The sequence below is a fragment of the Rutilus rutilus genome (genome assembly GCF_951802725.1).
Source record: "Rutilus rutilus genome assembly, chromosome: 1".
Lineage (NCBI taxonomy): Eukaryota > Metazoa > Chordata > Actinopteri > Cypriniformes > Leuciscidae > Rutilus > Rutilus rutilus.
In genome coordinates, this window is record NC_140209.1 from 67,380,092 (window position 1) to 67,407,191 (window position 27,100).

A 27,100-nucleotide genomic window follows, 5' to 3' on the forward strand; every position below is an offset into this window, starting at 1 on the left:
TTTGTTTGTGTATTATGGTCTCGCATTTATATGGCCCTGCTGTAATTTATTTCCTCGTTTCAAACCCGGAAGTGTGAAAATAGTCCATTCGAGGAGGAGCTGCTGGATGTTTACCTGTGACATTTACCTGTCTCACAGTGAAACCGAAAGCTGTCGATGATTGTAAAGACGCCATTTCGGAAGATAGAAAATCAGCAATCGCTTCACATGTGACAGTAAGTTCGTTAAACTTTTCATAGCTGTAATATCGATAGAGTAAAATTGCGTCTAAACAGACATTATGACGAACTCAAACTCAAATACATGATAAAGTTGAAGTACTTTCGTTATCTAGGCCTACTTGACGACATGTCAACTGTAACACTTATAAAATGGCCGAAAATGGTTAAACTTGCACTTACTTTTTCCTTTAACAGGAGAATATTATTTTAATGTTGAAATCTTCGGTTGACTTTAAATATGTATTTAATTATTTTTTATAATATTGTAATGTGTGTTCAGTGCAGTAATACTGGGGAAAGAAAGTGTGGCCATAGGATAAACACATAACAATAACATCATATTTGCTTATTGCGAGACGAAAAAACGGATTGTGAAAAACACCTGCAAGAGTTCAGCAGTGTCATTAAAGTGAAGGTGAATCCCGTGTTTAAACGAGGCTGCTGTGTTTGAAAGTGTGGCCGACATGTTGCTCTAAAATACACACTATTAACTGGAAAAGACTGTTGGACGTTAAGTTAAAATGAATTAAATGCCATTTAAATAAAACGTGTAAAAATTAAATTGTGTTTTGTGCATGTCCTCTGTGTCCACATACAGGCCTTTAAATAAAGTTTCACATCAAGGAGGAAGAGGAGAAACGGACCTGTAAAATGAGTGTGTGTGAGGAGAGAGAGGAGGAGGCGTCTGTTCACACTCAGAGAGCAGCATCTCCAGTATCCAGCTGTGTGTCTATAAAGAGTAACAGATCCATGCCTGAGCCCCCATGTCTCAGTGATGGACCATCTTCAGGATCCAGCTGTGTGTCCATGAAGAGTAACAGATCCATGCCTGAGCCCCCATGTCTCAGTGATGGACCATCTTCAGGATCCAGCTGTGTGTCCATGAAGAGTAACAGATCCATGCCTGAGCCCCCATGTCTCAGTGATGGACCATCTTCAGGATCCAGCTGTGTGTCTATGAAGAGTAACAGATCCATGCCTGAGCCCCCATGTCTCAGTGATGGACCATCTTCAGGATCCAGCTGTGTGTCCATGAAGAGTAACAGATCCATGCCTGAGCCCCCATATCTCAGTGATGGACCATCTTCAGGATCCAGCTGTGTGTCCATGAAGAGTAACAGATCCATGCCTGAGCCCCCATATCTCAGTGATGGACCATCTCCAGTATCCAGCTGTGTGTCTATGAAGAGTAACAACTATGCTGTGACCTCTGACCCTGTGTGAGTATCATGAAGCTCAGGGCTGTCTGGGCAGTCAATACAGGTGCTGGTCATAAAATTAGAATATCATCAAAAAGTTGATTTATTTAAAGAATTCAACTTAACAGGTGAAACTAATGTATTATATAGACTCATTACATGCAAAGTGAGATATTTCAAGCCTTTATTTGTTATAATTTTGATGATTATGGCTTACAGCTCATAAAACCCACAAAATCTAAATCCCAGAAAATTAGAATATTACATGAATTCACACAGTAATTACACAGTGATACCATGGTCATTGAACCAGGTTTTGGTTCTTTTGGCAGTGTGGGCAGGTGCAAATCCTGCTGGAAAATGAAGGAAGCATGAAGTGCTCTGGAAATGTCCTGGTAGACGGCTGCGTTGACTCTGGATTTAATAAAGCACAGTGGACCAAAGTCCTCTTTTCTGATGAGAGCAAATTTTGCATCTCATTTGGAAACCAAGGTCCCAGAGTCTGGAGGAAGAATGGAGAGGCACACAATCCAAGATGCTTGAAGTCCAGTGTGAAGTTTCCACAGTCTGTGTTGGTCATCGGCTGGTGTTGGTCCACTGTGCTGTCCACTCAACGCAGCCGTCTACCAGGACATTTCCAGAGCACTTCATGCTTCCTTCAGCAGACAAGCTTTATGGAGATGCTGACTTCATTTTCCAGCAGGATTTGCACCTGCCCACACTGCCAAAAGAACCAAAACCTGGTTCAATGACCATGGTATCACTGTGTAATTACTGTGTGATTTCATGTAATATTCAAATTTTCTGGGATTTTGATTTCGTGGGTTTCATAAGCTGTAAACCATAAGCATCAAAATTATAACAAATAAAGGCTTGAAATATCTCACTTTGCATGTAATGAGTCTATATATTAGTTTCACCTGTTAAGTTGAATTCTTGAAATAAATCAACTTTTTGATGATATTCTAATTTTATGACCAGCACCTGTATATTATATTGGTTCATCACCTCTAAAAACTGTTAATAACACGCATACAGACAAAAAATAGGCTAGTAGTTATGATTCTTACTCCTAAAAAAAAATAATATATATATATATATATATAGGCCTATATATATATATATATATATATATATATATATATATATATATATATACAGGGCTTGACATTAACTTTTTTGCTCACTAGCCAATGTGGCTAGTGGTTTTCCAAAGCTACTAGCCACACAACATTTTTACTAGCCACATTTTTGTTGTTGTGAAATTACCTGATAAAAGTTGACTATGGCGTGCTAAAAATTTACTTGAAATAGATTTACAACCCTTTTAAATGTAAAACCACTGTACACACCCAAATCAAGACTACATAAATATATAACAATACAGGTCATTATCATTAGCTCTGATAAGGTTGTGTGTAAAGCTCCTTTTTAAAAATAAAACCATGTATTATGTAGCCTATTATATGTTGCCATATATATATTTTGTCAATGACGCGCATTACGTCAATAACAGGACAAATTATACAAAGAGACATAACTACTTGTATAGGTAGTTTATTTAAGTTTAAACATATTTGACAACGTATTACCTACACAAAAACAAGTAAATAAACTAACCCCCAATTTCCACCGGATGCGGAACGGCTGCGGAACGGCTCCGCTGCGTGACAGCTCCGTGTTCCGTCGTCCGTCAATACCCACCAGGTCCGGATTTGTTGCGGAACGGCTGCGGTCATGACTGACAGCTGAAGTCACGAGGACCCACGAGATCTCGCGAATTCACGTATGATCGCGCGATATAAGTGCTCAATTGCTGCGGAGCTCTCCGGCATCCGGCAAAAATAGAAGCTCTGCGTATCTGCTCCGGAGGGCTGCGGATCGCCGGAGTCGGAACGCAGCTGTACCGCATTCAGTGGAAATACACTCATTGACTTTAATGGAAACCTATTGACTCCGCCGCCGTGACGGAGCCGTAACGCAGCCGGTGGAAATTGGGGGTAATGGCCAAGACCGCAGACCTCACTCTCGCTCACTCGTAGGCACTCTCTCTCTCTTGCCCTCACGCTCATGCTGCGTTCACACCAAATAGAGCGTCTGGCGCGAGTGATTTCAATGTAAAGACGCGTTTACGCGCGTCTGGAGGTCTTGCGGCGCGAATGAGGCGTCACGCTCTCTGCGCACAACGGTTTAAATGAACAACAACAAAGCAAATGTTGAGTGCTGATCAAGAGTTTTGTGCAAGCAATTTAAGTTATATATTATCTTATATAGACTCTTATATAGCAGGCTTCATTCAGTGATTGAAACAAATATTATTCACATTAATTGAAGTTTTACAGTATATAGAACCGACATTGAACGCTCCGAGCGAGCTGTGCTGTGGTAAACATGGAACTTTTCCTTGACATGAAACGGTAAATAATCAAACCAGTGGAAGCCTGCAGTGCATGAAACTGCTGTATCTAACCTACCTTATTCATGCAATATCTATTCAGTCAGTGCAGTAGCCCACACTATAGTAATGTTTCTGTTTAATGTGTCAACGCTTCTTCCTGTTACCTGTCCCTGATACCTCAGGCAGCGCGCCCACTCGCAAAGCAGACAGCTGCGCCTCTGCTACCGCGGGCGTTTTTCCACATTCGAATATTCATTTTAACCTTCGAAATTCTGTTTTTTAAAACTATTCGAATATATATTCGAATTTAGAATATTCGTTGACAGCCCTAATACTCATGGGAGTTGTAGTGTCACACTTATTTCAGATGCCTTTTGAAAAGACTACAATTATTAAACCCGCCAAAGTGGCTAGTTGGAGTGACTATTTTACCCGCCAAGAGCAAAATCCACCCGCATTTGGCGGGTTGGCGGGTGTTAATGTCAAGCCCTGTATATATATATATATATATATATGTATATAACTGACAAAAAGAAACAACATTGAAAGTAGGGATGTTAACCGATGACCGTTTGACCGATGGTTGACCGTATCAACGTTAACCGGTCAAAGTTGTCGGTAGTCGGTTAAAAAAAAAAAGAAAAAAAAAGTGATCTCTAAATTAGGCTATTATAGACAGTGGACTTTACTCTACTACAGTTAGCCATCTCATTCCAAGATCTTTTTGTGTGAAGTGAACAAATCCCTCACACTCAGTTTTTCATAACTCATCTGTTTTTACTTAATAACCCAATAAAAACATTTGGCGCGAGGTCACAGCGTTTGGGTTCGCGCGCTCACAAGATTTGCGAAAAGTAAAGGCTACAGGCTAAAACACTCGAGGTTAGAGCCAGGGCAGACGACAGGATGAAGCGTGCAAAGAAGTGTGTGGGACCATTTCACCAAAAAGAATGACACAGATGTAAGTTGCAACTTGTGTGATACAGTGCTTAAATACAATAGTAGGCTAACACATCATCTATGATGTAGGCTATCACCTTAAAACTCGACACCCGCCGCAAGCCTCTTCGGGTGAGAAAGGTAGCCAAAGAGGGAGGCAGAGCGGCGGAGAGATGCGACAGAGTTGCGAAATTGCAGGCACGATATTGTACAGTATTGGGAAAATATTAGATATTGGGAAAAAATTAGCCTACATTTCGATATTTTTTTCCAAACGATATAGCCTATATTGCGAGCCATGATCAATCCAGGCTAAAGTCAATAATTACCATTCCATGATATTAATAACTAATAAGCAAGCTTCATTACAAGTGACAAAAAGGTCACTTAATATTTTATTCCAAAATTAGAACATATTTCTGTCAGAATTCGGTGAACGTTCTACGCAATCCAACGTGGCGGCGCTCTTAACAGATGTTTGTTTGTTCATACCTCAAAATAAGTTAAAAAAAATCTTATTCTCTCTCTCTCTCTCTCTCTCTCTCTCTCTCTCTCTCTGTTTTCGGTGCTGGTGCAGTGACGCATTCATGTAAACGGCACCTAAAAGCTGTCACAAAGAACCAGCAAAAGTAATGATTATGAATATGTAAAATATTGCGATGAGACATTTTAATTATCTATTAATAAACAAGTATTTTCTGTGTTGGCTGCAAAGATGAAATCTGACTCGCGATCTTCGCAGTAGTGAACGCGCCGGAGAGAAATACACATTTCACGGATTAAATCGTTTATTTTGTTTTGAATGGTTCTGTTTAAAAGTAGAGATTTCTGTAGATAATAGATATATTTCTGTTTTTTTAGGTGTGTGAGACGAGTAAGCTACATTATACGTTGAGTTTCGGTTCATGGATGATAGCTTAACCCCTGCAAACACATTTACGTTGTGGCAACGTCTCTGGCACGTTGCATTTCTGCTATGGCAACGTCGTTGTCTACGTGCTCGCAACATTGTAACAACGTAGAATTGTAAGACGTGACACGGTGACAGGGCTGTAGCAACGTTATTGCGCGACATTCAGCAACTGAGAGACGACGTTCTGACAGTATTTTTATATGGTGTATTTTGTTAGATAATTATATACTTTTTATCGTTTATTGTTTATCTATATTATTATTATTTAATGGGGCTATCAACACCTGCAAGTGTAGCCTACACTTTGAAGAGTAAAAATGACAGAAGGTTTCGTTAATTCAACTTTATTAAAACTACATATAATCAAATTACACTTCCAAAAGTCATACATTTGTGAAAAAAAAGAAATAAACGAATAATTTATTTTAAGTATAATAAATAAAACATAAAAAGCAAAGGCAGATCAGAACATTTAATGAACAAAATCTGTATGTATGGCGGACAGTGGCAGAAAGCCGGTGTCACCTGGGAAACATCCACAAATCCAGAGGAGCAAAGAAACGAATGAGACTAAATAGCAGAACAATCAAATGAAAAACTAAACAGTGCGAGCGATGCTACATTAATCACATTAGAAATTAAAGTTGTAGGTTGTGTTTGATAGCTGAGGTAGGCTAAACGCAATACTCACGTATCCTTGCTCGATGATGAATGAGAACACAATGAGCCCAACAACAGGTGGTTGGAATTTAAAAGGCTGATTTTCCCGCTTCAGGGCAGTGACGAGTACATTATGTAGTCCAGTGGTTGTCCAGACACCCTAGGCACAACCTTAAGCAATGGCCCTGAACGGTGATTTAATGTCAACATTGTGACAACGCTGTAACAACCTTCACTACACAACGTAGTTATAGCAACCTTTTGGCCATGTTGTTAAAACCTTGTTAGAAGGTTGGCTACGTTGTGCCAACGTTCTGTGTTTGCTGGGACGTTAGCTCCAGTTCAGGCGCTGGCGCCTCCGTGTCGTGATATCTATCTGCTGTATTTACTTTGTTTTTATTAAATCGAGAAAATTGGATAATGAAACGCTGATTAAAATTAAGATACAATTAATACAAAACGAAATTCGTTTTAAAGAAAGGCTTTGTGCTTTCTGTTTGAGGTCTCTGTGAAAGTTTTAAAGCAGTCTTTTAGTGCCGCTTTGAGCGGTCGCGTCCGTAATGGAGAACTGTCACATAACATTGTTTTTTCCTCATAAATGCGAACACGAAAAATAAAAGACAAAAGACTTTTTAAAAAAGACAACCATCCACAACTTTATAACACTCCAGTCAACATCCTCCTTTTTGTAGACGAAATAGTCCCAAATAGCTGATTTTGACTTTCTTTTTAGTACGAAATATCATTCTCTTAATACACCATGGGTGCTATACCCTTCACATCGCATGTTCCGGCGATGTGACTATTGCTCATGCGCACAGCCCTATATTTTAAACTAATCGGTTAACCGGTTTGAGGCTCGGTGGTCGGTCAAGAAATTTTTTAGTTTTCGCCATCCCTAATTGAAAGTCATCTTATAACAATGAATTGACTAATTCACCGTTAATAAATTTGCGTTTAATGTTACACTATTTTACTTTAATACATACTGTAGATTTAATGCTCTGTTCATAATTATAATTTAGAAATGATACTTTTGTGTGCAGAGGGTTTCTAGACGGTAATTGTATTTCTAGGGCTGCTTGATTACAAAAATCATAATCACGATTATTTTGCTCAATATTGAAATCACGATTATTTAACACGATTATAGGTGGGTGATATGATCAAAGTCTTATTTCATGATATGAGTCATTTTAAATGTCAGTGAAATTTCACAATTATCAATACTTCAGCAAAAACTAATACAATGTTAATTATTGTAAGTCAGTGGTTTCTCAGACTGTGGGAGGCACAGAAGTTCTAGAACATTAATTTAATTAAAAATATGTAAATTTAATGTTTGATATTTATCTGCATTTACAGTGAATAGTAAATTAGCCTATGTTCAAAATGATCCACTTTTGTTAAGGGCTGTGTCGGTCAGTGTGATAACTGAGTACCATCGGCAGAGGTAAAACAAAACACATTTTTGTGCCCGTGAACGCTGTTTTACCTGGATATCAGGACACGAGTGAAGTACAAAGCCTTGTTTACAAAAGAAATTATAGGTTAGCAACCAAATGTTACATCGCGACAATGGAAACGTTTGGATTTGTGCCGAGTGAGAGCGGTACGTACGCGAGAGCCCATAAACTATAATTAAACCATATGGCCAAACATTTTATCTTTGTGGGGAAATATAATATAATATATATATCCTGTTCAAGGATTATATAATTTAATTTGCTTTAATTATAATTGTAAGTTTGATTGAAGTTTGTATGTTTTGTGTCATGAATGGTCTTTGGGGGCCTGAAGCGATGCACCTACACAAAGAGGAACTCGCGCTGAAAAAGTTTGAGAAACACTGATGTAAGTAAAAAGTCCTCAAAACAGTTACAGAAGACAAGTAATCATTCAGCAATACAATAAGAACAAAGAAACTAAATTATAATCAAAACCGACAAAAAAAAATACAACAGAACAAAAATACAAATTAAAAAGCACTGCTTTAGGTTTTACAAGAAGATGTGCTAACTGTGGTATTCAGATAAGTAAAAGCCTAAAACAGAAATTGAATAAAGTAATCAAATATAAAATAACACTCCTGTATACGACAATTCACCATGACGTCACAACAGTAATAGACGTTCTTCCGGGTGGCAAAAGCCAAAGCGTTCCTATGACAACGCTAGTAAATTGCTTGGAAGGGAGACCCACCGTCGACAGTAAAAATGTAATAAAAGTAAAACAAAATAATTAAATATAATGCATTTTTTTATCATAATAACAACTGTGTTTAATGATATAAGTAAAAAATATAATAAATATGTAATATAGTAGGCCTACACATAATTAGCAAAATAATCTCTAGCTCTTTTTTCTAGCCAAAATAACGTGCTATATATCATGTTCATTAAATGGCTTTCCTGAGGTAAATGTTATGTGACAATTCTTCTCCAGCTGTTATATCGACCTTTGCGCGGTTGAAAAACACTGATTGGTCGATATTATGTATGAAGAATATACATTTAGGTAAGTTGCGTGAGAAAATGGATGTGTAGTGAGAGCGTGTGAAAAGTGACAATTGTATGAGGCGCCACGTAGGATTTAAATCAAACTTCGCTTATCAATACATACATAACACAATACAATTATAAATTACTCGCATATACATTTATTGGATGTTCAAAATACATATATGAAATACTCGTGCACACTAATATGAAATCCATACCAATACATATTATGTTAGTAATGAATGCTTGTGAATAACTTGCATATAAGCTACATATAAACTTGACGCACGCATACACCTATAAATACTTATAAACTTCCATGCATATACACCAATAAACACTCGTCTCGCACATACATACACACTCGCAGCACGCAGACACACCTACACTCGCACATACATATAAACCCGATGCGCATACACATCCATAAAACACTCGCGCATACAAAATAAAACGTGGATGCATGCTTTAGTTGTGTAGGGCAGGCTATGCGAGTATTTATAGGTGTATGCGTGCGTCAAGTTTATATGCAATATTCACAAGTGTATATGCATTCATTAACATTGGCATGCATTTCATATTAGTGTGCACGTGTATTTCATATGTATTTTGAACATCCAATATAGCCTACATGTATATGCGGGTAATTTATAGGTGTATATGCACGTGTGTTATGTATAAGCGAAGTTTGATTTAAATCCTACGTGGCGCCTCATACAATTGCGTGAGTCTCACGGTCAGTCGCTATAACCTCCTCACCCACAGAAAATCAATAAAACCCTACACCTTTTGCTGTATATCTGGCAGCGCAACCCCAAACACAACACGTTTTCGTCATCGTTTCAACTTTGATCAAAAACAATGTTTTTAACTATTAGTCAGGGGGCCAATTCTGAAAAGGGCTTCCGTTAAGACTTTTGCGGACATGTTTTGGTACAAGCTGTCACCCTATTTTTTTAGTTAGAAGACACCCATAGGTAAGATATTAGGGTGGTTGTCAAGCTGATTTTTTTTTTTTTGTGACTTGTACAAGCAATTTCAGGCCAATTTTTTGGTTTCCTGCTCAACATGACATGCCAACAGTAAATGTTGAATATCTCCACAACCACAAGGACCATATTCATAAACATGGTATCAAATGAAAGCCAACACTCATGGGATGTCTGCTGAAGTGTCAGAATGAACATTTATTGTACAGTGTAAGAGACAACAGAACTAGAACATGAAAAAAACAATCTCCGCCTAAAGAGAACCAGTTTTCAAAGTGAATATCAGCTTGGAAACATAACCTAGTATCCCAAAACCTCTATCAATCAGTACCCATATCTATGGGAATGAGTCAAGCCAAGTTTAAAGCTTGTAGGGAGATACAGTGCAATGCTGCACAAGTTATAATACTTTAATGTCAAGGCGGAAATTTAGAACTGTAGATGATGGTCTATAGTGCTTTTTGACTTAATTAGTGTACCAGGTTGTAACACAAATTATATTTAATTCAAATATCACTATAGTTATTAATTCCATCCTAACAAAACTGCTCTCTCACTTCTTTAGGGTTAAGGGTTAGTAACTAGTTAGTAGTAATAACTATGTAATAGTCGTATGGCAAAGGTATGTTTTTCCCGATCAAAGCAGTGGCTCTCAGGTTGGCAGAGGTTGGCTCTCAGGTTGTCAGTCCCATCCCTTTGAGACTGAATGGATTGAATAAGCAAGGTCAAGCTAAGCGCAATGCAAATAATGTGTGTGTCTATTATATTGCAAAAATATTGCACAATATTATACTACAATAATCTCCAGAAAGAGCACAAAGACACCACTTCCTGAAAAATCACTTCAATCAAAGGGCTTTATCTTGGCTGTATTTTCCATATTTGTCTTGACAAATGAAACATTTTTCCCAATCAATATCTCTTCCTATTTGTTTTTCTTTGGACGCTAGGCTTACAGCTCCCTCTGGATCCATGTTATCTCATCTGAAGGCAAAGAAATTTTTCACTACACTAGTCTGATTGGTTTCTGAATGGATCACTACAATGTCCTATGACATAAGCTGAGGGCTTTGCTATCTAACAAAATTATTAACACTTTTAGATATAGCAGACTGTAAAATAGGCTGCTGTGCAGCAAATAAATTAAAAACATAATATTTCCATTACACATCTGCACAAAACTTAATTTACCTATTAGTAAGTAAGCTAGTAATTATGAAAGTAAATTAGCCTAGCTATACACTCACCTAAAGGATTATAACCTGTTCAACACCTGTTCAACACCTGTTCAACACCTGTTAAATTTCTCATTAATGCAATTATCTAATCAACCAATCACATGGCAGTTGCTTCAATGCATTTAGGGGTGTGGTCCTGGTCAAGACAATCTCCTGAACTCCAAACTGAATGTCAGAATGGGAAAGAAAGGTGATTTAAGCAATTTTGAGTGTGGCATGGTTGTTGGTGCCAGACGGGCCGGTCTGAGTATTTCACAATCTGCTCAGTTACTAGGATTTTCACACACAACCATTTCTAGGGTTTACAAAGAATGGTGTGAAAAGGGAAAAACATCCAGTATGCGGCAGTCCTGTGGGCGAAAATGCCTTGTTGATGCTAGAGGTCAGAGGAGAATGGGCCGACTGATTCAAGCTGATAGAAGAGCAACTTTGACTGAAATAACCACTCGTTACAACCGAGGTATGCAGCAAAGCATTTGTGAAGCCACAACACGCACAACCTTGAGGTAGATGGGCTACAACAGCAGAAGACCCCACCGGGTACCACTCATCTCCACTACAAATAGGAAAAAGAGGCTACAATTTGCATGAGCTCACCAAAATTGGACAGTTGAAGACTGGAAAAATGTTGCCTGGTCTGATGAGTCTCGATTTCTGTTGAGACATTCAGATGGTAGAGTCAAAATTTGGCGTAAACAGAATGAGAACATGGATCTATCATGCCTTGTTACCACTGTGCAGTGCAGGCTGGTGGTGGTGGTGTAATGGTGTGGGGGATGTTTTCTTGGCACACTTTAGGCCCCTTAGTGCCAATTGGGCATCGTTTAAATGCCACGGCCTACCTGAGCATTGTTTCTGACCATGTCCATCCCATTATGACCACCATGTACCCATCCTCTGATGGCTACTTCCAGCAGGATAATGCACCATGTCACAAAGCTCGAATCACTTCAAATTGGTTTCTTGAACATGACAATGAGTTCACTGTACTAAAATGGCCCCCACAGTCACCAGATCTCAACCCAATAGAGCATCTTTGGGATGTGGTGGAACGGGAGCTTCGTGCCCTGGATGTGCATCCCACAAATCTCCATCAACTGCAAGATGCTATCCTTTCAATATGGGCCAACATTTCTAAAGAATGCTTTCAGCACCTTGTTGAATCAATGCCACGTAGAATTAAGGCAGTTCTGAAGGCGAAAGAGGGTCAAACACAGTATTAGTATGGTGTTCCTAATAATCCTTTAGGTGAGTGTATGTCTGGTAAGTATATAGCTAGTTGGAAAACAGTTTAGCTTACCTGTTTCTGGCAACATTTGATGGTAGAATCTTGAGGTAAATGTTTGTGTAGACAAATAGATCAAGTTAATCTGTTGTGTGATTGTGTGATTCACTCCTTTATAAAGTTTTGTTCAGACTGTACTGTTGACACCTGCTGTGATCATCTTCTCTGGATCTGCTGCCAAATCACAGCTGTGCTGACACAACAGTGCCCCTTGTGGTGTGATACTCTTGTGGTATTTATTGATTATTAATGTTTAATGATCATACTTGCACATAAGTTGGATTATATTGCACATTTGCCCACAATTACAATGGGTAACATGGAAGAAAATGGAAGCACTTTGGGAAAAAAATCCGCTTTTACCACTTTTAAGAATATAGTGTTAAAATGGACAAAAAAACATTTTCTAAGCTGACAACCTGGCTAGAACACATGTTGAGGGGTTAAATATTAATACTGGATAGGTTGTATACTTGTACCAAAAAGTGTCCAACAAAGTTTTAATATCAGTTTTGGCCCCCTGACTATATGTAACTGTTGCAGTCGCCGGCTGGATCTCTTCAGTTAGTCAGTGGAAGCCGCTCGCGTTCTGCCACCCGGAAGTTAAAGACTTTAACGTTTTTCACTTTAAGAACTGCACGGATCCAATATACTGTTACACACGCGCTCTTTCTCAGTGTTTTCAGTTTACTTAAGGGTACATGTACACGAAAACAATATGCTTAAAACAGAAGTTTTTCCTTTGAGTTTTCCGCGTACAGACGACATCATTGTCAAGACGACCGCCATTCACACGGATCCGCGAGAACGACTAAAAACGCTGTATTCTGCTGCCAGACCATTAGATGGCGATGAAACACTATACATAATGTAATAGCCTACACATGTGCATTAAGTCATCAAACGGTGGTTGAGGAGAGATCCCCTGATATAGTTGTAAAGCGCTTTGGGTGTACAGTAGTATATCAAAGCGCTATATAAATGCCTCATTCATTCATTCATTCATCATTTTCAGTAGGGTTGGTTGGGTATCATTTGGGTTTTTTTTCTATACCGGTGCCAAATCGATACTTTTCAAATGGTACTGGTGCCTAAACGGTGCCTGAACCGATACTTTAAAAAAAAAGCCTCAAAACGATGCTGAATGACATTAAAAAACTGCTTTTTTATTGAAAAAAAAAAAAATCTTAAAATTGAATATATTACAATTTAAAGTGTATATATAAATATAAGTAGTCTAAATACAAAACAACAAATTTACATCATAAATTCACAATAAAACCTAAGCCAAATACAATAATTTAACACTAAATAAACTACAGTGCTAATAACAGCAAAGTAGTCTGTATTCTTGATATGCTACGAACCAGCTTTAAATTTCAGCAGTTCTTTTCACATTTTTTGCCTTCTCTGGCAAAATACACCTCTCCGTACGTATTGCATGTCCTGCACAAGGTGAGCGTTATTTTAGAACGCATCACCTTAAATGCCGTTACGTGAACCCATCTTCGAAGAAGAATGCCGCCATTTACAACTGTGACAAAGAGCTCTTATCAGGATCAACTGAAGGCTGGATTTGAAAAGTATGTGAAGTTCGCGGCTCTATTGTTGCAGTAAACTTGCACAACGTTCTTGAATGATTCATTTATTAGATGGACGTTGGTCTGTTATTGTAGGGACGTCGACTTCACATTTTCACACTAAACATGACGCGGAACAAAACAAACTACGATTGGTTGTGTTACATGTCAATCAGTCTTTGGCTGATATTTTTATTCTTAAATACATAAGTGAATTTGGTTTGTCATTTAAGAAACCTTTATAATGATCATTCATGTTAGTTGATCTATAATGCACAATGTTAGTAGGCTAAGCACCGCAATTCAGAGAATTTTATCTGTCAACACATCAATTCATCCACTTCTCCAGAAATACTTTAAAGTGGCTGGTGAAGTGTGAGAAGAATAGAGTAAATTTTATAGTTACCAACACAAAGTGTATCTAAACACGTCATCAATTTATAATTTAAATGATTGTTATTGCTGCTTCCATAGCATCAATTTGTATTTTACAAACTACAGCCTAAATGTTGTTTTGCTAATAATTATGTGTATTTGAATGTCTGAAACCAAAAATAAACCTTAAGTGGTTGAAAACCCAGAATAGTTGTGACAGGCTATATAACAGCGCTGAGAGCATCCGTCTCTGGCTCAGCGCCAGCCAACACGCAAACGCAGATTTGAATTTAGAAGTTGATGATCACGCGATCTAAACGTTCTAATCACACCGTTGTGAATGATCGTATGGGTCAAAAGGGTTAACTAGTGATCACATGCAGTGATGATGCTTGTGTCCGTTTTGGGGAACCAGAGGGCAAATATTTCATCAGACAGCTGAGGCATTCAAGTGGCACCGAAATGAGGCACCAAAATCTGCTTTTTGATTCTGTCCGGTTACATACCGGTTACTTAGGTACCAGTTCCATATCGGTGCCGGGTTTTGGTACCCAACCCTAATTTTCAAAGATTTGCGTTTTTGTTGTTTACATGGAGAAAGTTTTCAAAAACGTGTACTTTGAAACCCGTTTTCAAAAATGTGCATTTTTAGCAACCCAAAACACTGTTGTCATGTAAATGACCAGCCAAAACATAAAAAGTTTTAAGTTTTTAGTTGAAAACGGTGTCATGTAAACAGCCCCTAAGACATAACCGACTCTTTATGAGGATACTTGTGTAAATGCTGTTTCGAGATATTTGTGTGTAGGCTATTTGACCGTTTAGGCGAGTATCTGAAGGCCACAGTGTACTTTTCTAATGCATGTTTCGCCCCGTCTCAGAGCGCGCACACAGGAGGCCGCTTGGGGAACAGCGTTTCTTACGCGGCTTAATGCACTTTTAATAACACTGTTTAATATCAAGCACTTCCCGCAGTTTAGCAAAAGTTGACAATATTATACAACACTCACTTTTTTGGCTGATTTGGATGTTAAGTTTGACTTGGGTAATGAAAGCGCACCGCTGTGAAGGAAAGGAAGGTGCGCTGGACGAATGCGGCAGCGGCACAATAATCATTTCACGTTGATTAGTTGTTTCACGTTTTCATAATTGTTGGAAGTCGAAAAATCAATTGTGATTAATTGCACAGCCCTAAATGATAGAATTATTGTTTTAATTGCAGTGACAAAAGCTTGAAGTAAATTGAGCTGAAAAATGACAATATTGTCTTCGACAATACACTGCTTTATAGGTAAATTGAATTTGATGATCTCTGGAACATTGACACAGTTATTGAACTGAATTGAGTGAACATTGAACTGACTTCAAAACAACACTATCTTTTGTTGATCTGCTTATACTGTTGCTGAATTGAGCTCTTCATAACTGGTAAACTGTTCTGTTATTGAACAACAAACCAACTAAACTCTGAAAACATTGAACAGCATTAATGATTTTATTCTGCTCAACTTTTAATTAGTAAATTTTACCCAGGTATATTATTTTATTTTCTATAAGAAAACATGGAAAACTCGTTTGAGTGTGCTTGTGAGGGCCGTAACAGTTAAACTTTCAGATGCCTGCTGGAAATCATCTGTATGACCTCTGAAATTAAAGCTTAGAACTAGGAAGGTCAGTTCGACTAAAGGAGAAACGGCAACTGGAAAATATTTGCAAAATGCTTCAATAATAAGTTGTCACTCATAAAAACCAACATCATAGGATCTCAAACTTCTCAGACAAATTACCGTCTACCAAATCCAAACATATTCAATTATATTTCAGCATAAAGCAAATATTACTCTTGATCCGTCACTCTTTTTCTTTGCAAAAAACAAAACCGAGGTTACGGTGAGGCACTTTACAATTTAAGTTTTTTTTAAATATTTTTTTAAAGAAATTAGTGAAGAGTGTAAATACATTTTGTGGTATTGAACATTATCTCACAAATGTTAATTGGACTTCAATTTTACTGAACCCAGAATTTTACTTTACTGTAAGCAACATGCGTAAGTCATGTCAAGTTTATAGTTACACTTTATTTCGACGGTCCACTTTATGGCGCTTTTCCACTGCATGATACGGCTCAGTACGGCCCACTTTTGGGGGGTAAAGTTCCTAGTACCTGGTATTTTTTTTATTACCACCTCAGTTGAGGTTCCAAGCGAGCCTGAAAACAGAAATGTCTTTCGTGGTCAGTAGATGAGGTGGTGGCACAACTATAATGATCAGTCTATAATCCCACCCATAGGCACCGATTTATGTTTCTGCCGGTGCCCACACTCCATACACAAAAAGTGGTGAGGACATGTCCCACCCGCAAGTTATGCCTATGTTACCAACCAAACAAAAGCACTTTCTCTCCATGAGTGTTGTCGTGAGTCGCGCTCTCGCTGATATCTGATGATCCATAACTGTTCACTAAAAAAAAATATTCAATAAATACCTATTTACAATAAGCACTTAACTCAAAAATAACTATTAAATAATAAAGTAACTTGAGAACTGGTTTACTAAAATCAGCTTGAAAATGCTACCTCATGAAATAAAGGCGAATCCGTAATTTCTTTACAATTGAAAGGTACACGTGTTATTTCGTCAGTCAATCGTGAAAGTCTGATGGTTGAAAGCTTCTGGCAACATTAAATCCAGGAGAGAAGAACATTCTAGAGAAAGAGCAAGTAGAGATTTTGAGTTTGAGCATGCACACGTAATGTCTGAGCGAGAGCAGACGAGAGCCTGAGACTGTATATTTGAGAACGAGTGTCCAGTTCTGTGCGAGAGTAAAGGAGATCCGCCTGCGAGTCGAGAGATTTGTGCTTGCGCATTACTTGGATGCACTCTCGACATTTGTCATTAAAATAACGCCATAGAAACTGCCTCAAATAAACTATAAAAAGGTGAAGATAATCCTGTCTGAAAACTGTAATAGATTTTTTTATTGGTTAAAATGAATACAGTGTATCTTGTATTTTTCTGTGGGTGCTTGACCATGAGATCGGCGCCTATGATCACGGAAGCGGTGCTAAACTGCAGTGGAAAAGCAAACCGAGCCAAAAATAAAGAGAGCCGAGCTGAGCCCAGTCGTGCCGAGTCGAACCACGCAGTGGAAAAGTGCCTTTAGACGTTCTACTAACTATAAGTAAATCGCAACTACATGTCAACTAACTCTCATTAGAGTATTAGTAGACTGTAGTAGACTGTTAGGTTAGGGTAAGGTGTTAGGGTTCAGGTTAGTAGAATAAGTTGACATGTAATTGTAAAGTTGCTTATAGTCAGTAAAATGTCTGTTGAGGATCATCAAAATAAAGTGTTAGCAGATATTAAACAGTCTACTCATACTCTAATGATTTGTAGTTCACATGTACAGTAGTTGCAAAGTAACTTCTGGTTAGTAGAATGTCTAAAGTGAACCATCGAAATAGTTACCACAGTTTATTTGTTTAGAACTTTCTGGAATATAAACTGTTTAAAAGCAGCTTAACAGAAGATGTATGTGTCATATATGCACAAAACAGCATAATTATTTTGATTAATGCCAATATTATTTGAGGTTCAGAGGAATGATGTTGCTATCAGTGAAGAGTCTGATCAGAGCAGCATCTAAAACTTCTCCAGGCCGACAGAGTTGATGATATTGATCAAACGCTGCTGTCTGAGATTATTGTTATGTTGAGGGTCTAAACACTGTCAAACTGTTGTGCAGTGAAGGTGAACTCAGGTCTGCAGTTGTAGTTTTAATAATAGTATTAATCTAATATTAACTGAGTATGTTTTTCTGGCTGCCTCTGGAATCTCGCTCTCTATTCAGAGCCATTTGCTCTTTATGCATAGTATATGATTGCAGAATAAATACATGTTTTTAATGAATATTGATGGATGTGTGATATTAGGAAGTCAGTTTCTACATGTAGTATGATTTTATATTTATTTTAACAGAGGTTTTTGTGTTTCTGTTCATCTTAATGTGTTTTCAGTGGTATGAGAGCTGACCAGATTAGAGATGTGTCCTGTCAGACCAGCTCATCCTCCTCCTGTCAGAAACACATCAGTCATCATGACACAGAAGCAGCCCTGCAGCTCGATTCTCACCAGCCAGTGCATGATGATCTGCAGAGAGTCAAAGACCAGCACAAAACCAGCATGAAGAACAAGTATGAGAGCTTATTTGAGGGAATCAAACTACAGGCGAATCAGACCCTCCTGAACAGGATTTACACACAGCTGTACATCATAGAGGGAGAGAGTGAAGGAGTGAATGAAGAACATGAGGTGCTACAGATGGAGAAAAGTTACAAGACACTCCAAGATACTCCAATCAACTGCAATGACATCTTTGATGCTTCACCTGAACTAGGATATGAGGAGAAGAGAAGAGAGAAGAAGGACAAAATCAAGACTGTTCTTACTAAAGGCATCGCTGGAATCGGAAAAACCGTCTCTGTGCAGAAGTTCATTCTGGACTGGGCCGAGGGAAAAGCCAATCAGGATGTAGATTTCATGTTTGTGCTTCCATTTAGAGAGCTGAACTTGATTAAAGATCATCAGTACAATCTTCACAGACTTCTGCTGGACTTTCATCCTGAACTTCAAGATCTGGACTCAAAGATTTATGATGAATGTACAGTTGTGTTCATCTTTGATGGTCTGGATGAGAGCAGAATTACACTGATGTTTTCAGACAGTGAGAAAGTTTCTGATGTGACTGAGTCTTCATCAGTGGGTGTGTTGATGTCAAACCTCATGAAAGGAGATCTGCTTCCCTCTGCTCTCATCTGGATCACCACCAGACCAGCAGCAGCCAATCAGATCCCCTCAGAATACATCAACCGTGTGACAGAAATTCAGGGATTCAATGACCCTCAGAAGGAGGAATATTTCAGGAAGAGAATCAGTGATGAGGATCAAGCCAGCAGAATCATCTCACACATCAGAAGAGCAAGAAGCCTCCACATCATGTGTCACATACCCGTCTTCTGCTGGATCTCAGCCACTGTGCTTCAAAACATCCTGAAACAAGATCTCAGTGCAGAAATCCCTCAAACTCTGACTGAAATGTACATACACTTCCTCCTCATTCAAACTAGTATGAGGAACCAGAAGTATGAAGAGAGAGATCCAAAGAAACTCCTGCAGTCCAACAGAGACGTGATTGTGAAACTTTCTGAACTGGCTTTCAATCAGCTGATGAAGGGCAATGTGATGTTCTATGAGGAGGACCTGATTGAGAGCGGCATAGATGTCACTGACGCCTCAGTGTATTCTGGGATTTGCACTGAGATCTTTAGGGAGGAATCTGTGATTTATCACAGGAAGGTTTACAGCTTTGTACATCTCAGCTTTCAGGAGTTTTTTGCAGCACTGTATGTGTTTCTCTGCTATTTACACAAGAACAGTGAAGTTATGAAAATGTTCCTGACAGGAAAGTCCAGAACTTTCAAGTTTTTCTCAAGTAAGACTGTTTCTCTGGATGAGTTTCTGAAGGGAGCAATGAATAAAGCCTTGAAGAGTAAAAATGGACACTTGGATCTTTTCCTTCGATTCCTTCATGGCATCTCACTGGAGTCCAATCAGGGACTCTTAAAGGATCTGCTGATTCACACAAAGAACAACCCAAAGAGCATTAAGAAAATAATCCAAAACCTTAAAAAACACGAAAACACAGAAAGTCCAGAAGACAATGTCAGCCCTGAAAGATGGATGAATCTGTGTCACTGCTTGATTGAGATGAAGGATAGTTCTCTTGTTGACGAAATGCAGGCATTCTTACAATCTCGAACAAGTAACCAAAACCTTACTCTTGCGCAATGTTCAACTTTGGCAAACATGATCTTGATGTCAGAAAAGGTGATGGATGAGTTTGACCTTAAAAAGTACACCATCACATCATCACAAGTGGGTCGAAGGAGACTGTTACCTGCTCTGAGGAACTGCAGAAAAGCTCTGTGAGTGTGAAAATATTAACATAATATCAACTGATTTGAAATATGAACATAATACCTCGCATGTAGGCTAATAGTTTAGCTGAATGCGCTTTAATTACTTTTTTATTTACATAAATTTTAAGTGTCTACAGATTAAAATATTTAAAATAATTATTTTAATTTGTAATTATAAGATGAATATCTTTTCAACCAATGAATTTACATGACTTTTCCATTTTTCATAATTTGCTGGATAAGGATTAAGCATTTTTAGAAAAATAAATGAATTTTCCTGGTCTAGAAATCACACTTTCAAAATGAGGCTACCTCATATATCTAGTTGCGGTGATGATGTATTAAAATAAGAAATATCTTGATTTAGGTCAGTGGTTTTCAATCCCAGCACTGTACATTTTTGATGTCTCTCTTATCTAACACACATATTAGAGGTCTTGGAGTCTTTACTAACTAGCTGATGAGTTGAATTTGAAAATGTGCAGTGCTGTGGGTACTCCAGGAACAGGATTGACCAGAAACCGTCTCTGAGCCTTCTAGTCCGGGCCTTAATGCTATGGTACTGTAACCGTGATAAGAGCACTGAAAACGTTATGTTGCTTGGGCGGCTTGAGTCCTTGTAGAGTAATTTACTACGGCTTAGAACACGGCTCAACCATTCAGAATCAAGGTCCAGAACTATCTGTTTTTTAACTAATTATTGACATCAGAGCCGGATTAGTACCCCCAGGGGACCCTGGGCACTGAAGCTCATGGGCCCCCCTACCCCACCTGACAACCACACTCTCAAAAAGGAACACACACACACACACACCAGGTGTGGGATTTGGGGAAAATGTCATATTGCGATTATTGAGCTCAATCTTGCTATTGCGATATGCAATTGCGATATAATAAATAAATGGTTTCATGAGTCAACTTGCTTGGTTCTCAAGTAAAATGCACACACAGATTAGTGATAATGCTGAAATGTGTATTTCTCGACTCAAACTAGCAACAACAACTAAATGCACTGTTTTCAAATTAAAATAGTATTTTTTACAAAATTAAATATTGACATCTTTGCAAACTTGTTATTTGACTCAATAATAGAATTGTAAAAAATAAATGTCATATTTACCAGTGCCCAGTTATCAAACAGTCTGCACTGCATAAATTATAAATTAGACTAATCCTTATTAAAGCTAAAAATGTTCTTTAGTCAAGAGCAGTGAGTAATTTTTTCTGTTTTTCTTTTTGTTCTTTGATTAACTTTACTGACAGAAAGCTTTATTGGCTGCTGTCTCTTTAAGACCAGCCGCTGCTGACAGAGACGCCGATCTCACACGCGCCTCATTCTCTCACACCTCTTCACGTTCATCATAAGACTGCTCTTATATTATGAGGATACTCGAAAAAAGTTGTCACCAGTGTGAAAAAATGGATCTCACAATCATAGTCACTGCTAGTAAGGAGTCAATATTTGCAGAAGGTTCTGGAAAAGCAAAGAATGTGCAGGAACTGAGGGATTTTTTCTAAAGACCATTGGGCAGTTTAACTGTTTGGGACAAACAAGGGACTCATGAACAACCATTACAAAAAAAACAAAACAAAAAAAACAGTTGTGGATCATTCAGGTAATGACACACCATATTAAAAATCAAGCCTATGTAATTTGTCTTGTATTTTGTGTTTGTATTTTGTCTTGTGGACTAGGCTATTGAACATCTGTTATGTGAAAAAGCTTTTTTAGGGCAGTACTAAATAGAATCAATGTTTTTATGATCCTTCTTCTTATTAAAAAAATTAATAAAGAAACATTCTGCAATGTGTTTTTTAAACGTATGACTAAAGTGTAAATGTAACAAAAAATTTATAACATTATTAGAAGCCATAATGTTGCTATGGTTGGTTACTGTGTCAATCATCGCAATTTCATGACTCACAGAACAAACATTTAGTGGATTCACTCCCACATTTAAATGCAGTTATCACTTTTAGTGTGAACGTCAACGTAACCACTGGTCCTCTAGAAGCATGAAAAACAAAACTATTACTTAGATCGTCAGTAGGGCTCCCTTTTAAGCCATCACTTACAGAACTTACCACGTTCTGCACTCTCACTAAAACTCTCATCAGAAACACTGCAGTTGTCTGCACAAACCACATTTTTTCACAAACCACGCATAAACGTCATTATTTCAAACTACAAACTTTTACATATATGCTGCTGACATATAGTAGCAGAGTTTGTGCTGAATACAGTGTAATCAGACTTTAGCCATGAAAATGTCACAAGTAACAGAAATAAGCACAAATGTCAGAGCATGTCAGAACACCTCCAGGGCCCAGAAAACACCTCAGACCCCAGAGGGTTAACCCATTTAGCAAAAGTAGTTAGTAAGATTTAGCCTTAATAAGCCACGTATCTCATGTAAATACAGTCAATTATGGCTCAAGTTAACATAAACAGCTGGGTTTAAACCAGATATGTGTCAGTATATTAAAGCATTCAGTCTAAAAGTGACAGCAGCCTAGAATACAGCAGCCTGTGTAATTAATATCAATCAAACAACAGAAGATGTTAAATAAATGTGTACATGTTAAATAAACCTACAGTAGTTTATTAAAATCTGTATCACTATCGTATTTGTCCTATTTTTTGTCATTTGCTTTGTTCTTTTTTTTTGTAACAAAAATAAAATAACTATAGGATACCATTATCATGAAATAAAATGTATCATATCATGAAATAAGTTTTTGGTCATATTGCCCTCCCCTAGTGGATGCTTCTTAAGTGTGCTACACAAAGTTTCAGTGAAAGTTTAAGCGAAGTTGTGATAGTAGTAGTAGTAGCCTTTATAGCACATTCGTTTTATAGATACTTTTATTTGTGTGTATGTGTGTGTGTGTGTGTGTGGGGGGGGGGGGGGGGGGGGTTACCTGTCCATCCCATCTTGTATGCCGCCAAGAGAAATCTGGTTACCGTACACACGCAACATCTAACAGCTGGTGCATCAGACAGTTTGAGTAAAAATGGATGAAACGACTGTGCTTCAGCAACAACAACATCATACCTTGGTTCTTTAAAACAGCAAAAAAACTGTGTTATTTGCCTATCAACCAGAAACAAAGTAACCTCGGCATCCGTTTTCAGGCCTTGGTAGCACTTTATTTTAGAGTCCTTTTCCTCTTGTACATACTATGTACTTATTACATAAACTAATTAATACGTTATAATAGTAATTACAATAACTGGGTACTAACTAGGTACTAACCATGAACCTACCCCTAAACCTAACCTAAACCGATGCAGTTACCTTATATTACCAAGTACTTTCTAAAGTAAGTACACTGTAAGAACATTTAAGTGCATGTAATGTAAAATAAAAGTGCAACCCAGGCCTTCCCGCTCTCTAACGTCTCTCCAGTACGCAAAAGCTTCTCCATTATTAGCTCTTGACTGATCATAACCTTTTAAAAGAGTCCTCTATTTTTTCAGATTAACAGCCTGTAATCTCACTGATCAGCACTGTGAAGTTCTGGCTTCAGTTCTACAGTCATCAAACTCCCTGAGAGAGCTGGACCTGAGTAACAATGATCTGCAGGATCCAGGAGTGAAGCTGATCAGTGCTGGACTGAAGAATCCAAACTGTCAACTCAACATTTTGAGGTACTTAGAGGTTTTATGTATACAGCGCCTTTCCGTAGCTCAAGGTCGCTTTACATTGTACATTACAATACATTTACACACCCACAAACACATTGCAAACACATAAGGATACATATAGACACTTATATACATAAGTACATGTTAAATAGATATGTTTTTTAGCTTCCATAATTCCATAATTTAGGAGCATTAACACTAAATGAACTTCCACCTACAGTGGACAAAAAAAAAAAAAAAGTGTAATTGTAAGCGGAGCAGTGACCTATAGTGATAGAATACTTTCTGTCGCTGATGTAGGAAATGATCCAGGAAAGAGCTGAACCAGTGATACCTATATCAAAAAAGGGGGAGATGAGTATTTAATGGGAGACTGTGTCAAATGCAGCACTTGTTTATTAACCCTGAATCCATGGACAGACGAATGTCATTAACCACCCCAAGAAGAGCAGTTTCAGTGCTATGAGATGAGCGAAATCCTGACTGAAACCATTTGGATCTAACCATTACCGTTAGACCATTAGGATCTAAGTATGATCTCAGTTGTGAAGCCACAACTTTTTCAAGTATTTTGCTTAAGAATGGTAAATTAGATATTAGATATAAGCTGGCAGGATGTGGAATTAGACTTCATAATTAGATCACTTATGGCAGCAGAGGTAGTCAGAGTGAAAGCAGAGAGAGTTTGTTGAATGAGCTGAATCAGCTTACATCAAATGAACATTTGAGTCACTTTGGTGTCTTTGGTAATGGATTCAATTGACTTCAATTTGTCTGAAAAGAATTGAGAAAAGCTATTAACAAGCACTGCAGAGCCAGAAATAACATGTTGTGGTGGATTAGTGAGATTGTTAACTATAGCAAAGAGTGATTTGGGCGTGCACAAGGAATTCTTAAAAGTACAGTTGTTACTCAACCAGAATTAGGGATGGCCCGATACCGATACTGGCATCGGAGATCGGGGCGATACTGTCCTCATATACTCGTACTCGTACTCATAAAAATTCGCCGATACCACGTACATTTTGCAAAACGAAACTGGCCGCCGCGAGTGCTTTGTCGAGGTGAACTGAGGCATCTGCGAGCTGGTCGAGCAAATCCCTTTAAACAGACAACAGTGGAAAGTTTGTTAAGTCAGATGTCAATGGCAAAGAAAATAAAACAAGGCATGTAGCTTATTATTAACGTTAACTGACGAGAGAGAGAGAGAGAGAGAGAGAGAGAGAGAGAGCACTTATGTTGAATGCTCTTGATTGCTGATCGTTCACTCAGCACGTTATTTGGATGAAAACTAAATCGTATATTATGTAAGTAAAACATGAACTGTTACCTGCTTTAAGTATAACGAGTGGTTCCCTACATTATTACAGGACGTCACTGGACGTGTGCAGGTCAAGAAGTTCCATGAACGCAAACATCCGAAGCGTGCTAAAAGTAATATATTAAAAGTAAAAAAAAAAAAAAAAAACACCTAATTACTTCTTGTGGCCTGCATATTCACAAAGAGTACAAATAGCGATGCAGATTAACACTAGGCGATTTCCTATGCAGATATTGGGCCCTATTTTAACGATCTGAAACGCAAGTGTCAAAGCGCAAAGCGCAAGTAACTTTGTGGGCGGGTCTCGGCGCTGTTGCTATTTTCCCGGCGGGATAAATGACTCTTGCGCCCGACGCAAATCTAAAAGGGGTTGGTCTGAAGTAGCTTCATTATTCATAGGTGTGGTTTGGGCGTAACGTGAAATAAACCAATCAGAGCGACATCTCACATTCCCTTTAAGAGCAGGCGCGTTTTTTCTAAGCGGATTCCTATTATAACTGCGGTTTTGCCAGGTGCACGCCAGGAGCGGTTCACAGCCGAGGAGACCGACGTCCTCGTCACGGCCGTAAAACACAGAGAAGTGACATTGGGGATGGAGAAACAAACACACCCAAATTAGCTTCGGTTAAACAGGCGTATGATAATTTGGGCGTATGATTAAATGTGTAAGCTAGATTTATGCCTATTTTATTTTCACATCTTCATGGACACAACAATGATTTCCCTCGTGTATTAATATGAATAAATGAATGAAATCTTTATTTCGAACAATTAAAAAATAAATTAAACCAAAGACAGCAACACATTAAATATCCATCAATAAAAATAAAACAAAATCAATAAAAACAAAATTATTATTATTTTTTTTTTTTTTGCATAATAATCACACTGTTCGAAAAGGGATACGTAGAAGCCCTAGGCTTATCAAGACCTACAAGACCTAATATTTTTCCTAGTAATAATGTTTGATTTGCAAAAATGAAAACGGCTGCTTCTGTGTAGATGAGAGCTTCAAATTGTAACGCGCGTTGTGCACACGCTACATTGATTATGGCCAAGCATGCGCCCTTAAAATAGCATGAATAACATGCGCAACGCGCCACTGACTTTAGACTAGGTTTTTCCTGGTCACTGGCGGAATTGTTTTCTAAACCTGCAAAATAGCATGAGGGAACGTTTGTGCCGGAACACGCCTCCTCTTTGCGCTGAACCGCCCCTGGGAGCGCAAGTGTATTTGCTAGTTAACCGACGTGCATCTGTGGAGGGAAAAGTCCGCTTTGCGCGGGTGCAAAATAGGAATGATACATGCGTCAGTGTACAAAGTCAATTGCGCTGGGTGCAAGATAGGGCCCATTGACTTGGGACTATATTAGGGGGAAGCACAGGTGAAGCACTGCTACTTGGGCGCAGAGATATCACGCCCAAGTGGCAGTGCTTCGCCTGTGCTTCCCCCTAATATAGTCCTTAATATATAAGTCAATATCTGCCTAGGAAATCGCCTAGTGTTAATCTGCCTTGCTATTTGTACTCGTTGTGAATACGCAGACCACAAGAAGTAATTAGGTAGGGTTTTTTTTTATATCACTTTTACTCAGGACATGCTAGCTGGCAACAAAGGATTCCATTCATTATGCTAAGCTAAGATAGCGCCGACCCTGTCAAACTAAAACAATGCATGCACTGAGACAAAAATGCATTTGCCCACCTATCTAAATGTAGGAAAGAAGGTGAATAAGCCCTATTTCAAAAAACGGTGGAGTGTTCCTTTAAGAAAGTAATGTTTAAGTCAAGCCTGCCTGATCGATTTCACAAAAGAATGATCCCAGTCTCTTCCACACAGTGAGGCATACTGTT

At 38.3% G+C, this 27,100-nt stretch overlaps 2 protein-coding genes across 2 annotated transcripts in view; both read left to right on the plus strand.

Moving 5' to 3' along the window:
- Window positions 1–27,100, plus strand: part of LOC311294934 (uncharacterized protein) — a 453,797-nt gene that overhangs the window by 177,969 nt on the left and 248,728 nt on the right. The gene's annotated exons all lie outside the window — the stretch shown is intronic.
- LOC311295538 (protein NLRC3-like) lies at window positions 135–26,063 on the plus strand. Its single transcript, XM_084416986.1, has 4 exons — window positions 135–215; window positions 820–1,441; window positions 18,315–20,282; window positions 23,758–26,063. The coding sequence occupies exons 2-4, from the start codon at window positions 873–875 to the stop codon at window positions 24,032–24,034; spliced, it is 2,814 nt and encodes a 937-aa protein (XP_084273112.1). The 5' UTR covers window positions 135–215; window positions 820–872; the 3' UTR covers window positions 24,035–26,063.